The following is a 14038-nucleotide window of genomic DNA, read 5'->3' as shown; positions in this document are numbered from 1 at the left end:
AATTAAAGCGAAAAATAGACAATAGAATGACATTTGTACATAAAATAGTACTTTTTAACAATACTGGTTCTGAGATAGATCAAGAGAAGTGTAAAACTAGTTACAAAAGGTCCAATTTGGTCCTTTAAATGTTATTTGTTTCCATGATATTGTTCAAATGAGTACCTAGTTTTGATACAAGCTTTAGTCACTCTTCTGTGATGATTATTAACGTACTACTCTTAGTATTGTCACCACATTACTGCTAATTGCTACTATTACTTGACATCAGGCCCGGGTCCAGACCAAACTGATTGAAGGAGCATCTGAGTTTTAAGAGGGACCAAAGACAAGGCTCTTCCATTAAACATCATAAACACTTTTGGATGAGTTTTTGCACCCCCCGTCTGGTTTAAAAATGCCCATTAAAACATTGCATAATCTTTTTTTTTTACATACAAAAGCCAGAAGTAAATTTAAATCTTACCAGTCCAGCGATAGGCGTGGGCAGCCTGTTGACCCGCCGGATGATCCCGGGTTTGATGCCGTTGATCAGACTGTAAAAAAAGCAGTGTGTAAGTGAAAACTGTGAGACATTGGTTAAACTTGTTCCATGGTTGAGGACGGGGACAAAATCTCAGGTCTAACAATGTGTGTGTTGTGTGTTTAGGACTTGTTTAATGGCGGCCACCTGGCTTCAGTTTAGTAAATGGCCACTTCTGCAACCCCCCCATGTAAATACAACTCCTACACTTTCCCATTGAAACCAGCCACAACCCAGTCTGGTTAAAACGGCCCATAGATGTTGAGTGGACACGACCATAAAAGGTGAAAGTGCTTATGGTCGGCTCATGCTCTAACGTAAACTCAACAATTAAAAAAGTAAAAAAGCAACTAAACATCTATATTACTCCTATCGCTAACAGGGGAGACAAAGGGGTGTGTTGTCCCGGACCCCAGCGTCTTAGGGGCCTAGAATTTAACCCTCTTCTTATTCATTTATATTAGAGGGGGGCCATGTGAGGTCCTTCGCCCCCAACCCCCAAATTTCTGTCAACGGGCCTGATCACTAGTACTACAACAGGATTACTGGCTGCCCAAAGTAACCCAGAAATACCACTAATCAAATCAAAAATCTTATCATGAATTTAAAAAAAAAAGAGTAAAAGTAAAAGTTAAGAACAATAAAAGCAGTGGTGCATGAAGTACTCAATATTATTACTTAAGTAAAAGAAGAGATCCAGAGGTAAAAAAGCTACTCAAGTAAAAGTAAAAGTATCTCAAGACAAAATCTACTTAAGTAAAATCATTAAGTACCTGTACTTTAAGAGTAAAAAGTAAAAGTATTTCACACAAATGCTAAATGTAGGGATATTGATTAAAAATGATGCATATTTTGGTCAACAGTAACAATATGAACTTGTTTCTTAATTTTTCTTATGAATTTTATTTGCTCAAAGAAAAAAAAAAAACTTTAGTCAGGATGTTTCCACGAACATGGTAAAAATAACCCCTCAAATCATATGGAAAGTACTTTTTTACTTTTCAGTCCTGTTCAAAAATGTAGTGGAGTAGAAAGTACAGATACTGCTCTTATATGTAGTAAAAAGTATTCCCTGTAAAATACCTAAATACTTAAAAATTCTACTTAAGTACAGTACTTTACTATTTGTACTTTAACTTCCACTTCTGAATAAATGTATGTATTAATAAAGTGCATTAAACATATTTTAATGAGTAAATCTCCAGTTCTGAATTTAAATATCATTGCTGTTGTTTACATGGCAGCAGTAAAACGTAAGAAAAGCCCAAAACACAACCATCAGCACTGGTCAAAATGAGTATTTTTAAGTTTGAAGTGCTTTCTCAGCAGACAGACTGGGTGTGATGGGACAAGGTTACTCATTTAGCTCCAAAACAATAGAGGAGGCTGTGATTGTATCAAACAACACGAGCTGCGAGCTGAGTAGGATGTGATCATATGTGCTGCAGCCCCCTCCAAACATTCCTTCACAAGCTCTTAGTGATAACAACTAAACAATGGTGATGGAGGCCGGGGTCCTAGGTGAAAGCGATTTAATCTCTGCCTTCCTCTTCCTCACACTGACAAAACAAGGACAGCTATTGGAGTCAAAAATGTCTGTGTAGTTCACGGACAGCAAAGACTATAGTCAGGTTCAAATCAGCAGATCAGGACTCTTTGAACCGTCGCCAAGAGGTCGGAGGATTCTGCATGGGCTGCTGCTAATTACAGTTTCCTGCTGATTCAAAGCAATTTACCTAGACATCTCCATCCTCCGCTTGCGCCCACATAAACACGCATAAGTGAGGGCAATGCAAATGTCATAACACACTTCAAAAGATCCACCAGGGACTATATTCAATCCAGTGAGAAAATACAGTGCCCAGTATGTGCAGTGTGGTTGAACTGGGAGGATTTCCACTGGCTTTTCATAGCGCTCATAAATCCAAGATGGCACCGTGCCCCCATCTACAAATCTGTAACATCTGTCAACCAGGCAATACAATTCATGCAGAAACAGATTATAGCATAAAATTAAACAAAAGCAGACTTTGTGCAACAGACAGTGGAAAGTCTTCAATAGTTTTTTTTTTAAATATGACAAGAAGACAACATGGAAAACATCAGAAAACATAAAGTCTGCTCCTGTTTTGAATGATTTAAGATTTACTTACTCACACAGCAGCACGCCGTTCTCAAGCGCTGATCGGAAGTCGCTGCTCCCAAATTTTTTCTTGGTTACTGCCTGGGAAACAGAATCAAAACAGTGAGCCAAAGTTGCATGTATGGCTGGATGAGGAGAGAGGGTGGGTGCGCGTTTGTGAGTGTGCGTGCGTGCGGGGTGGAGAGCTGGGAAAAGAAAGGTAGGATGTTGAGAACAGTTGGAGAGGAAGTCAGAGGTATTTCCTTCTTAAGTCTTACAGTGTCTCTGGGTCATGGTTGAAGGATTGTTCTAAAGGTATTCCATAAGAGTGAAACTGGAATGGTCCCCCTGTTCATGCTAAAAACTGCCGGTAAAACTGTGCTAAAACGGCTCTGAAGCCAAGCAGCCCCAAAGCCACAAGGCTCTGGGAGCATCTGGATGACTGGAGGAGCGCAGCAATGGGTTATAGCCTCATGCCTTTCCCATGATCTCAAACCACCAACACTCATTATGTGAACAAGAAGAGTACAGCCCAACTAGCACTGACTAAAACCAAAGGAGTTGAACCTGCTCTGGTCTTGCGTAGATTTTAAACCAGATACTGAGAAGCCTTTCCTTATCAAGAATTACTAAATCCAAATTCTCACTATAGATGTCACAACAGATACATTTCTAACAATAATAACTGCAAGAATTTCTACGACAGCATCACCTGCACACCTGATCTGAAAAGTTTACAGTGCAATTTCTTTTCATGCAATGTCAAACTATATTTGTATTCATAAAGTTATTTTTTTCATGGATTACATAGTGGAATGGAAATCTATTGTACGGCTAATGAATGGAATTTACTGTTTTTAGCAGTGGTGGAAGAAGTACTCCAGTAAAAGTACAGATACCAGGGCACAAAAAAATACTCAAGTAAAAGTATCACATGAAAAAAATTTGCTGAAGTAAAAGTTTTAAAGTACCTGTTTAAAATGTGCTTAAAGAATAAAGAGTATAAGTATTTTGCACTGGTTTTCAGATCTAATAAAGCTTCAGATGTAGTGATTTGTGTAGTGAAACAGCTGAATGGGTTGTTTTTTCTAGCTGTTTTTATTCGCATATTACTCAAAAATACATTCACTTTTCAGTCCAGTTAAAAAAAATGTAAAAAGTACAGATACCTGCTCTCAAATGGTGAAGTCAAAGTAAAAAGTATCCAGTTTAAAATGTACTTAAGTAAAGCGCAGATACTTAAAATTTATACTTAAGTACAGAACTTTACTGCTTTTACTTTGTCACATTCCACCACTGCATTTTGATCACGGTGTCATTGTGCAGTTTCTTCTCACAACATTGGAAAAACTACGATGTAACACAGTGAAATCCCTCTTCCTGGTGTACATTTTCATTAAAACACACGCCCCCCTTAATATAAATTTCTCTTTGTGACCACGTTTCCAGGTATTATTCGTTCCAATACTTTAGGTATTAGTAACATGAGTCCATTTTAGTCAGTGCATAATTACACATGCACATGCTTCACTATTCACAATACTACAAAGACTAGGACAGCTGGCTCTGGTTGCATGCACACTCTGTAGAACCAAAAACAAGTTGAACAAGTCACACCATCTCTTTGGGTCAGACGTGCCCTGTTCCAGCGCTTTTGTCCTGTTGCTTTTAAAGATAGTTCAAAAGAGTAGACCTTTTTATCGTGCATGAGTCAAGCCTATCATTAGATGTATTAAAAGTGAATGACAGCTCAAGTAATTTACAACTTTAAAGACGTCCACAGGAACTTGAGCGGAAAATACTTGAGATTCCAGGTGAGCTATAAACGCAATTTGGGTTTTGACAATACTGGGGCCCGCACGTACAATATTCAAATATCAAAAAGCAATTGAGCCAGTAAATTCTAGCTTTGTGTTTGCTAAATATACCAATATATTTCGTCTGTAATGGGAATAATAGAATCCTAACTACGAGGCAGGGAAAACAAACCACGGACAAAGATGTGCATGCAAAACTCACTGATGCACAGCGAGCAAACTTGACAGGACACAGCTGGCAAAAGAAATCCTGACCCCTACTGTTAAAAGTTAGAGGGACAACAACAGATAGTGACATGGGCAGATAACACAAGCGTACGCCGCAGAATAGAGGGTTAAAAGAGAAAGGAGCTGAGGGCAATGTACAGAAAAAATCCCTACGTCGTATAAATCCAGAAGATACAGTGGATGCGGACTTGGGCTGCATTCAGACTCATGGTTTAAGGTCAGTTTAGTTCTGATGTAGGCTTGGTCTGGTCCTGTTCTAGCTCTGGTTTGTCTAGACTAAGGGTGTGTTCACGATTATCCGGGTTTGGTTTGGTTTGGTTTTCGGTTGAGTTTAGTCCTGATGTAGACCTGGTTTTCGTCCTTGTCCTTGTCTCTGTCTCGTCCAGGTGGCTTAACTTAATCACAGTTAGTCACATTTTTTTACGAGCGCACCAGGACTCGACCGTTTTTCAGTTAAGTATTGATACTCCCTGGGTGTGCGATGCTAACTGTAAGCACTGGTCTGTCTGAGGTTTTAATCTCAGACTTATTTTGACACAATCTGACCAGAAAACGTTGATTTGTGCTGTTAAACAAGTCTCTCGCACATAAAACAACATCCACTTTAATCTTCTTTGCATTTTTACATGAGTTTTCAGACAGAACAAGTCTTTAAATGTTTTTGCTAATTTGTGCAGTGTGTCTCCATGGAAACTGCTGAGCGTTCCACCATAGTGATACATGTAGAACCCCCTCGATTAAGTTAAGTCACAACCTCATTTTACCTCTGAATGGGAAAAAATGTTCTATTGAAAGTAATGATTGTTTTATTTTGCATGTTTTCACTAACCTTTCCTGACAGTTTCATGCCAAAAAGTAAGCACTCCTTCACATGCTATAAGTGATGTGATCTTTTAAGTCTGCAGGGTGGGTCCAGCAGCCAGTGAGTGAATATTTTCCCTCTCCTCTCGTCATTATTAGAGGCATAACTCCCCATCCACTGCGCCCTCTCTCTCCTGTGGAACCCGTCATGTGGAATAATAGCTCTAATCTGCTACAACCCACAGCAACTTTGATTTAACGAGACGATTTAAGGCATGGCCAAAGGTTTCAAAAACAGCTTGCCCTCCTGCTCACATCCCCCACTCAAGAATGTCATACAGTAGAAGAGGAAGTTCAGCTTTGTGATAGCCCTATACATCAAAACAGTAATTACACACGTTCACATGCCGCATTAGCAGCTCCAGACAAAAATGATGGATCACAACAAACATACAGGAGTTCGAACCAAGTTACTTTTGCACTTTTATGATCTGATTCTGGTATTTTCATTCTCCTTTGAACTAATCAGGCATTTCCTTCACAAAACTACTGCTCAGTGCTCCGTAATGAAAAGAAATTGGGTTATTTTCCATGAAACCACCACGCGTACCTGAACAACTGTTTGAATGTGTTTTATATGATCACAGTCTATCTCCAAAAGCAGCTTTAAAAGTGTTGATCTGGTAGAATACTGGTCTGAAACAGCACCTCTGCGTCCGTGACCAAAGTTATTGTTTATTCATGCAGAGCATCGAGGCAAATCAGTATTCAAGGTTTGTGCGGATGCAGCCCTCTGTTAATTGTTCCAAAAATTCTTTGTTCCTTATTTACAGGAGTATGGGTCATCAGAGTGCAAACGGGACATTGTCCAAAATCATTTCTAGATCTAGCTCTGGAAAAAAGCACTGCACAGAAGCCACTAGAGCTGACACCATCATTATAACAGAACAACGACAACATGCAACAACAAGTGAAAGCAGTGTGAGGTCCGGCCTCACGTGAGTACATCTGAATGTAGAGGACCTAATTTCTCTAATTAATGCCTGACAAAACAGTGAAAGAACCAGAATAGAGGCTATGGTGAGGTGACTAATGATTAGCTGAGCAACACATTGGGCCAGGTCATAGAGGACGTTTCATAAATGGATATACAAGTCCTGAAAACATGGAGGAACATATAATATATAATAACACATAATAATCATGGACATCTAGTACAAACAAAACTATGAAACTGTTGCTATCATCACCATTAAAGCGACACTATTCAATTGACAAGGACCTCTATTATTGTGGCAGCGCTCTGAGGTTTGTACGACACAGCGGCCTGAGCTGACAGCAGGCCAGCTCTTTAAGGCCCTGCTACTCTTATAGCCATGACAGCTAAAGCAGGAATGTGTCCATGTGATAGACTCCAGACCATTTAGTCCAGTTTTTTAAGCGCCCCACCAACCTGGTCGCACACATGCCTCTGTTTAAGGTGCTATAAACCCCGAAAGCCTGTTAATCATTCAGTGGCACCGAGCAGCAGCCATAACACTTTCGTTTGAAGAAATAGTGTTAACCTCATGCCAGAAGTCGCTCTTTGATAGCTATTGTACTCCCCGCACTTATGCCGCTGCTGTTAAATAATAAATCCCTTGTTAAGACTCTCTTGTACAACCTGGTCAGCCCCCCTCCCAGTTTGGCCTCACCTAATCTGCCCACCCCTGATCGGAAAGATCATGCCCACAGAGGACCACCAGCCCAAACCACTACAATGGGCCAGTGTGCTAAAGTGTGAGACTCTGATGTCATACCAAAAGTATTCAGATTCACCCCTCATGAAATCAGAGCAATATTTGTTTAGTTATAGCCACTGCACCCAAATGTCTGCAGCCTCGTACTGTGAAGAGTGGAATACAAGAAAACCACATTCTTAAGAGGGACTTTTGGGGAAAACAAGTACTTCACACGTGTTTAGTTAAAGAAATACAGTGTGAGCCATTTAACTATAGTATAATAACTATAGCCTAAAGTAATAATCAGTGTTTTCTGCTGCTATGACTTTAACAGAAGTATTACACATGAGTTAAACCATTGTGAAGTTTTTAGCTACATATAAATCATATTAACTCAATTCATTAAGATATATTGTGTAGTATTATCCTCATAACTTAAAAAATACAGCAAAGCAATGCATAGGGCAATTAAGCAAGTCTGGGCAAGATCTGACAGGGAAAATAGCTGACAAATCTGTGAGTGATGGGACTGTCAAATCCATGTAGGTCTAGGCCACAGAAGAGACCAATAATGACCTAACCACAGATCATTTATGAAGCCTCTTGATTACAGCAGGTACACGTGAGGTCAAGGGTGACAGCCTGTGTGCATCTCTGAGTCTGAGTTTGTTTTCCTGAGGGTTTATAGCTGAGAAAAAGATCAGATCAACTCCACATTATGGCAAAAATACCTTTCTGTAAGCATTCTCAGCAGGGTAAACCGTGATAAATGTGGTGAACTTTAGTCAATAGAAGTAGTTAAGATAAAGTTTTAATGTGTTCTTACCTCGATCCATCTCTGCGCCTCCAAGTAGGCTTCATCGCAGCTGACCGTGGACTGCTCACGCCACTCCATCACAACAACTGTTTTGTCCAAAGAGAGAGTCCAGTCAGAGGCATAAAAGGAGCCCGTTCACACAAAGGACGCACAGAAAACAGACCGAGTCAAACAAAACCGCAGGTGAACAGGTACTAACACCTAACGCGTCTGTGGAGATGGGAGTGATTAAAGCTGCGCTAATGGTTTGTCTAACACATAATGGTTTCTCATGCATCACCTTGCACCCAGCCTACCTGAGTTTTCATCCGACACGCCTGTGTTATTGCTGCTTTGTAGCTTAATCACCAGCTCCCGGGTCTCCACCTAGTCTGCCATCACGATCACACACTGAAGTTGACACACTAAAGATCACACACTAAAGATCACACAGAGCAGAGAAACACGGCTCACCTCCGCGCGCAGAGGCAGAACACACGGGATTGTCCTTTCATAAAGTTTGCGGCTTTGGCGGGGGCAGTGGAAAGGGTGGGGGGCTCAGCAGAGGGTCCAGCCACAGCTGCTTTGTCCAGGTGAACAGTCTGTGCTCCTTATGACCGGGATTAAACTAACACTTAACTATGGAAAAGGCATCTGTGAGGGCGAACTAAAGGCACCTGTGCGGTTTGTTTAGAACCTCACACACAAAATACAGAGCAGCAGAGCGAAATCTGGGATCTCCAGGCGATAAACGACTCGTTACGCTTTCATACAGCGTCACCCAGTGGCGGCTCTGCAGCAGTGCAACGTTATCTCAGGTAGTAACGTGAAACGTAATGAAGTAGTAAAGTACTGTGCTTCAGTATATATTTTAAGTATTTGTACTTCGCGTAAGTATATTTCAAAGTTGATATTTTTTATTTTTACTGTTGAGTGAGTTTTGAGCAAACTACATTTTACAAATGAAAACAGAAAAAAATATCAGTTGTTTCTGTTGAATAAAATCCAGCACATTTCTATTTTTATTTATTTATTTATTTGAAGGACAATGTGCAGATACATTAAATAGATGGCTGCACCAGATTTAGCAAAATGCTAATTTCCATCCGTCTATATCAAAATAACTACATTTGAACACAAAGTATCACACTTTGTGTTTGTGATACTTTTCCTTCCTTACTTTGCTTCAGTATCTGTACTTTTACTTAAGTAACAAAACTGAGTACTTCTTTCACCACTGGTTATAGACAGGCTGCATGTCTCATAAGAGAAGGAACAAAAACTTTCTTCTATCTAGTTATTAATCAATGTTCAGTTTACAGTTCCCAAAAGTCCGTCACCAGTAATTTACACACAACAGCAATGTTTCTTTTAGTGTGAGTACACAACACAATGTAATAAAAGTCTAGTTTATTTGACAGAATTACAAAATGTAGGCACATCCCTGAAGAATAGGTGCATAAACCAATTGTCAATTTGACTCCTTCATGAGACATTTGATCATCTTATTCTTGTTATAATACTGTCGCCAACAAGTGTATTTGTTTTTAGGTTTAAAAACGACTGACATTAAGGTCCAACAAAATGCAACATTTCATGAAGCAAAACAAGTTAGTCCAGTACAGTGAATTAGAACACGTAACCCTGTATACAGCAATCCTCAAATGTATTTGATTTGTTTTGAATCTAACATTGGCCATAAGCATCCAAAGCAACTATTGTCTTAAAAGGGTATTGTATCGCACTAAACCCTTTCAGTTCAGTTTCTTTTTGAAGAGAGGTAAGAGCTGATCTAGTGAGCACTTGAGAATGTTTGGCAGTTTCCTTTTTAATTTCACACATCTAAAAAAATAAAAAAGTCACTTTAATCTTTGCTTAGGGCGATAATGGTGAAACAAACTTCATCTGGGTCTCGAGCCATGAAGATTTTACAAACATCTACTGCATCCTTTAAAAAAAATAAATCCAAAATATATCAGTGGATTATTTAAAAAATACATTTTCATCTATAATATATTTTACCTCAAGGAAAGTTTCCTCTGTAGTGTTTCCATGTACAACAGGAAAAGGCTTACGACCATCTATGACAAAGACATACAAACATGTAGTTTGATTAGACTGAAAATATTAAAATCAAGTTCAGCTTGAAGAAGCTAATTACCCAGTTCATAAAGTTGTCCTCCCACATTAACAAAAGCTATGAAATGCAAGTTGACTCGTTCATCTGCGCTTGGTGCCTGACAGAGAAGATAAAATGTTATCATACAGTAGAAGAAATAAACACAATAAACCTATGCAAACCTCAGTCTGTCCTTCTTGAGCACTCGATTCATGTGTAACACGAATACTCTGCAAATGACAAAGACTTAACCAGTCATATATTTATAAAATAAAACAATAAAAAGGATTGAATTAAACCCACTGTATATATAATAAAAATATGTATTCAATACCTCATCCTTCTCAAGGAACACAGCCTTTTCCTCAGGGTTCATTTTAGAGGTATTCTCAATAAACTTCTTGAGAGGGGAATCAGGCTCTTGAATAAAAACAAGCAAACACAATAAACAAAAGATTTCAAAGCATGGCATGTACTGTACAGGCAGAATCTCTAGCATTGTTCAACCAAAGAGCTACTCTCAAATACATTTTAGGTTAATTATCAACTTTCACTTTTTGGTTGCATAGTGAATAGCAGTCAGTTAGTTGAAGGACAATCCTTTTTTTGGCCTACCTTTTACCAAAACAAAATTAATAATCAATTAATTCCTTTATAATAATAATCACAATGTTTTACTTCCAATGCAAGAATATCTGATTGTGTTTGTGTTGACTTGATGCATACATATTAGTATATTTCATAATTGGTTAATCAAAATTAATTCAGATTTATGTTGGATTGCTAAAGGCTTTGGAGAGTTGAATGATAAGCCACAGGTGGGAGACCCATGCTGTATATGTGAGGATTAAATGGCATGGTTTAAACAATATAACTATATCTAATACACATGTCTGCTTACCAAACTCCAGATGTTTCATGTTGTTAGCCACAGCATGAATGATTCCTATTGTTCCACATGCATTTCCAATAGTTTGATTAATAAAGTAGACATCAGGGGAGATGTCTTGTTTCTCAGTCTTCAGCCTTGCTTCCTCTTCTTGCTTGAAAGCCTCATACTGCACAACAAAGTACAATGAGTGGGACAAATGTGATACTGGTAAAGATACTGGTTCACAGGATTTAAGAGTACCATTTCTGTAATAGGGAAGAGGAGGAGCACTGCGCACACTGGTCTTGGTACCATGCTAAGAAGCTCTGGATCCAAACCATAAACATCTCCAAACTGCCATGTAGGTTTCATCCCCAAACGGTTAAGAAACTGTATTTTGGAATAAGAGAGAAGCAGGGTATGCAAACATAGGTTCATATGTCCATTGTGAATGTAATGCATTCTCGTTTAGGAACTTGCAGCATAAATTATGGCTTCAAATATATTCACATAGACCTACAGCTGTGAGCTTCTGTGTGATTACAAATGTAACGGCAAAATAGATCAACCGTTTAGCTCGTTGTTATGATTGTTTTGTTTCATTAAAATATCCTGCTTCATGATGCATAAAAACTCACCGTCGTCATGACCTGAAATGACACAAAAAGAAAATGTCAAGTTTAATTGTGCATGAATAGTCACCAGGCTTCAGCTTTTGTTCTGAGTTAGCCACATATGACAGTGAGCTACCTGTTAGCCCTCTCAGGCTCGTACAAATCATCCCAATGAATGAACCAGCGAACATCGAGATGTGAAAAAAGTAAACATACTTACTTCTGGATTTGATTCCAGTGGCAACCAACGTGGAGAGTCCATTCTGAGTGATATTGTAGTGTAGATAATTAGTGGACAAATGTGAGCTTTTACAAGCCTGTTTGACAGCTGGGAACCGCTTCCGCATTGGGACAGCGCAAGATGGTGTGGCAGGGGGGAACAGTTTGAATGAAACCAAACAACTTTACATAACTTTCACAAATAAAGTAATACTTGAACAAGAATCATAATTTTATAAAAATTGTACTAGTAATACGCTTTTTAGCATATTTTCTTTTGTATTATAGTGTAAGACCTGGTAAATGTCGTGTTGTCCACACACGGGGGTGTGGGACAGTGGACTGTTCCAGGGACCAGGGCGTGATCCATTCAGCTTCACATTTTTCACAAGAGCTGCAATACGCAGAGACATTTTGAAAACAAAATTCACATTTCACTCTTTTCATAATACTGACGCCCAGAGGAACGTTGTGAGTCAGTATTGTAATTTTTAGAGGTTTAATAACCACCACAAGAGGGCTCTCTCATCTGGAGCAGTATGCCTGCGGTAGAGTTAGGTAGGCTAATGGTTTATACTTAAACTTCAACACAGAGCTGCTCTCACGTGATTTATTTGAAAACCTTAAATCAAGACTTTTTAAAAATCTCTGCTATAAATCTGTTTTCTCTTTGATCCTTATTTGCTAGTTCCACTCCAGCTCATAAAAATAGCCCTATATAGCTAACAGTGTTGTTAGCATTTTTGTTAGCATTGTTGTTAGCATTGCTGCTGACAGACTGGAGGAGGAGAGAGCATCATTTTGTTTTGCGTTGATGATCATTGTTATAAATGTGTTGTCTTTTCTGTTTCATATGTTTCAGTTTCGAATAAAGTCGTGGACGTCATTAGTAGATTACCACCTGGGACATTTTCTGAAATAGTGAGACAGTTTTTTGTCTTACAAATGTATTTGCAGAAATTAAATAAAAACTACAATTTGTGACTGTTTGTTTTCCTTTAATAACTTTATTAATGATTGTTTTTCATTGTTTACAGTGTTTGCACATTCTGACGTATCTCTGTGGACAGTCTGCTGGAGTTGATTCAGCTGTACTATCTAAAGTCAGTATTTGTTTATTTTCTTAAAAAGGCATTAAGACCTTAGAAACTCTTGAATGGTTCTGATCTTTGTTCTTGTTCTTCTGAAAAAAGGAACTGTCAAATGCTGGTATTTCACTTAACCACGAGGATTTACAAAGTATTACAAGATATGTTTTATTAACATTCAGGTATACAGCACATTACACCCAATTGCACAAATGCTTAATATGTTTTACAAATATAATTACCTTTAATGAATTTATTGTATGGACAGATATGCTGGAAAACACAGCCTCTCTGCTGATGATTTAGTGTCAAAGTTGGAAGAAGATGGCAGCAGGTGGGCCAAACCCTGTCTCCAAGTGATACACAAGTTATGGAGTGAACATAGTGCAGAAGTCCAGCTACAGCAAGAAGCTAAAGAGATGCTTAGTATTGGCCAGGTACTTGAATAAATCTTAAACGTTGACCATCACTACCAGATTTATGTGAGGCTTTGTGTTTGCAGTTAGTTGACATCCAGTGGAAACTCGGCATGGCAGTGAGCTCAGACACCTGCCGGTCACTAAACTGTCCGTATGTGATGGTCATGCTGAAGGTGGCTGATCCCTCTGGTCAAATCTGTCAGAAGTCTTTTGAAATGACTATTCCACAATTCCAGGTTTGTATAAATTATATGTTATTTATCATATAGTCATTATTTAAATATTTATTCTTCTAATTCACGTAAACACTAACTTTAACTAACTCTAACCTCTAACCTGGTTTGGTTGTTGATGCTTTGATTGCACGTTTACTATTCTCCTGCTGTTCTTTAACTTTGTGTTACAATGAATTAAAGGTTATCTGATCTTTTTCAGAACCTGCACAGCCATTTTAAGGACATTGCAGCAGTAATGGAAACTGTATGATACAATTCAGTACATCTTTTTCACATGTCTTGGTTTGTATCAGCTTTGTGTACAAGTTGTTATTTTATAATGGCTCACAATCAAATGGGGCTGAAGCAGATCTAATAAGTTTTGTAAGGCACATTGTTACTAAATAATAAATACTATTGATAACTGAATTATGTGTATTATGTTGATGTATAATGATATAAAGAAATCATATTTACAGAGATTA

At 38.5% G+C, this 14038-nt stretch overlaps 3 protein-coding genes across 7 annotated transcripts in view; 1 reads left to right on the top strand and 2 right to left on the bottom strand.

The window, feature by feature from the left end:
• lmo7a (LIM domain 7a) overlaps window positions 1–8124 on the bottom strand; it is a 45480-nt gene extending 37356 nt beyond the window's left edge. For all 3 annotated transcript variants that reach the window (XM_055230765.1, XM_055230766.1, XM_055230767.1), the window contains exons 1-3: window positions 8039–8124; window positions 2677–2747; window positions 467–536 (exon numbers count right to left, since the gene is read on the bottom strand). In XM_055230765.1, the coding sequence (XP_055086740.1) occupies window positions 467–536; window positions 2677–2747; window positions 8039–8107 (210 nt within the window). In that variant the 5' untranslated portion in view covers window positions 8108–8124. The remainder of the gene's footprint in view (window positions 1–466; window positions 537–2676; window positions 2748–8038) is intronic.
• A 1277-nt stretch (window positions 8125–9401) lies between these two features.
• On the bottom strand, window positions 9402–11955 carry uchl3 (ubiquitin carboxyl-terminal esterase L3 (ubiquitin thiolesterase)). Of its 3 annotated transcripts, XM_033986821.2 has the most exons (9): window positions 11833–11955; window positions 11637–11648; window positions 11260–11388; window positions 11029–11185; window positions 10462–10547; window positions 10310–10357; window positions 10170–10245; window positions 10031–10089; window positions 9402–9956 (listed from the first exon to the last, which is right to left on the bottom strand). In XM_033986821.2, the coding sequence occupies exons 1-9, from the start codon at window positions 11872–11874 to the stop codon at window positions 9873–9875; spliced, it is 693 nt and encodes a 230-aa protein (XP_033842712.1). In that variant the 5' UTR covers window positions 11875–11955; the 3' UTR covers window positions 9402–9872. The 3 variants fall into 3 exon arrangements, with proteins under 3 accessions (XP_033842712.1, XP_055086748.1, XP_055086747.1); XM_055230773.1 differs by lacking the exon at window positions 11637–11648; XM_055230772.1 differs by lacking the exons at window positions 11637–11648; window positions 11833–11955 and having other exon boundaries at window positions 11260–11466.
• A 225-nt stretch (window positions 11956–12180) lies between these two features.
• On the top strand, window positions 12181–13873 carry commd6 (COMM domain containing 6). Its single transcript, XM_033987082.2, has 7 exons — window positions 12181–12389; window positions 12694–12752; window positions 12869–12934; window positions 13025–13101; window positions 13188–13356; window positions 13422–13574; window positions 13774–13873. Exons 1-7 carry the CDS (start codon window positions 12371–12373, stop codon window positions 13822–13824), a joined length of 594 nt encoding a protein of 197 aa, XP_033842973.1. The 5' UTR covers window positions 12181–12370; the 3' UTR covers window positions 13825–13873.
• Window positions 13874–14038: the final 165 nt, after the last annotated feature.

Source organism: Periophthalmus magnuspinnatus, chromosome 21 (assembly GCF_009829125.3).
Source record: "Periophthalmus magnuspinnatus isolate fPerMag1 chromosome 21, fPerMag1.2.pri, whole genome shotgun sequence".
NCBI lineage: Eukaryota > Metazoa > Chordata > Actinopteri > Gobiiformes > Gobiidae > Periophthalmus > Periophthalmus magnuspinnatus.
Note: the sequence above shows the minus strand (reverse complement) of the source record. Positions and strands in the feature narration are given on the sequence as shown.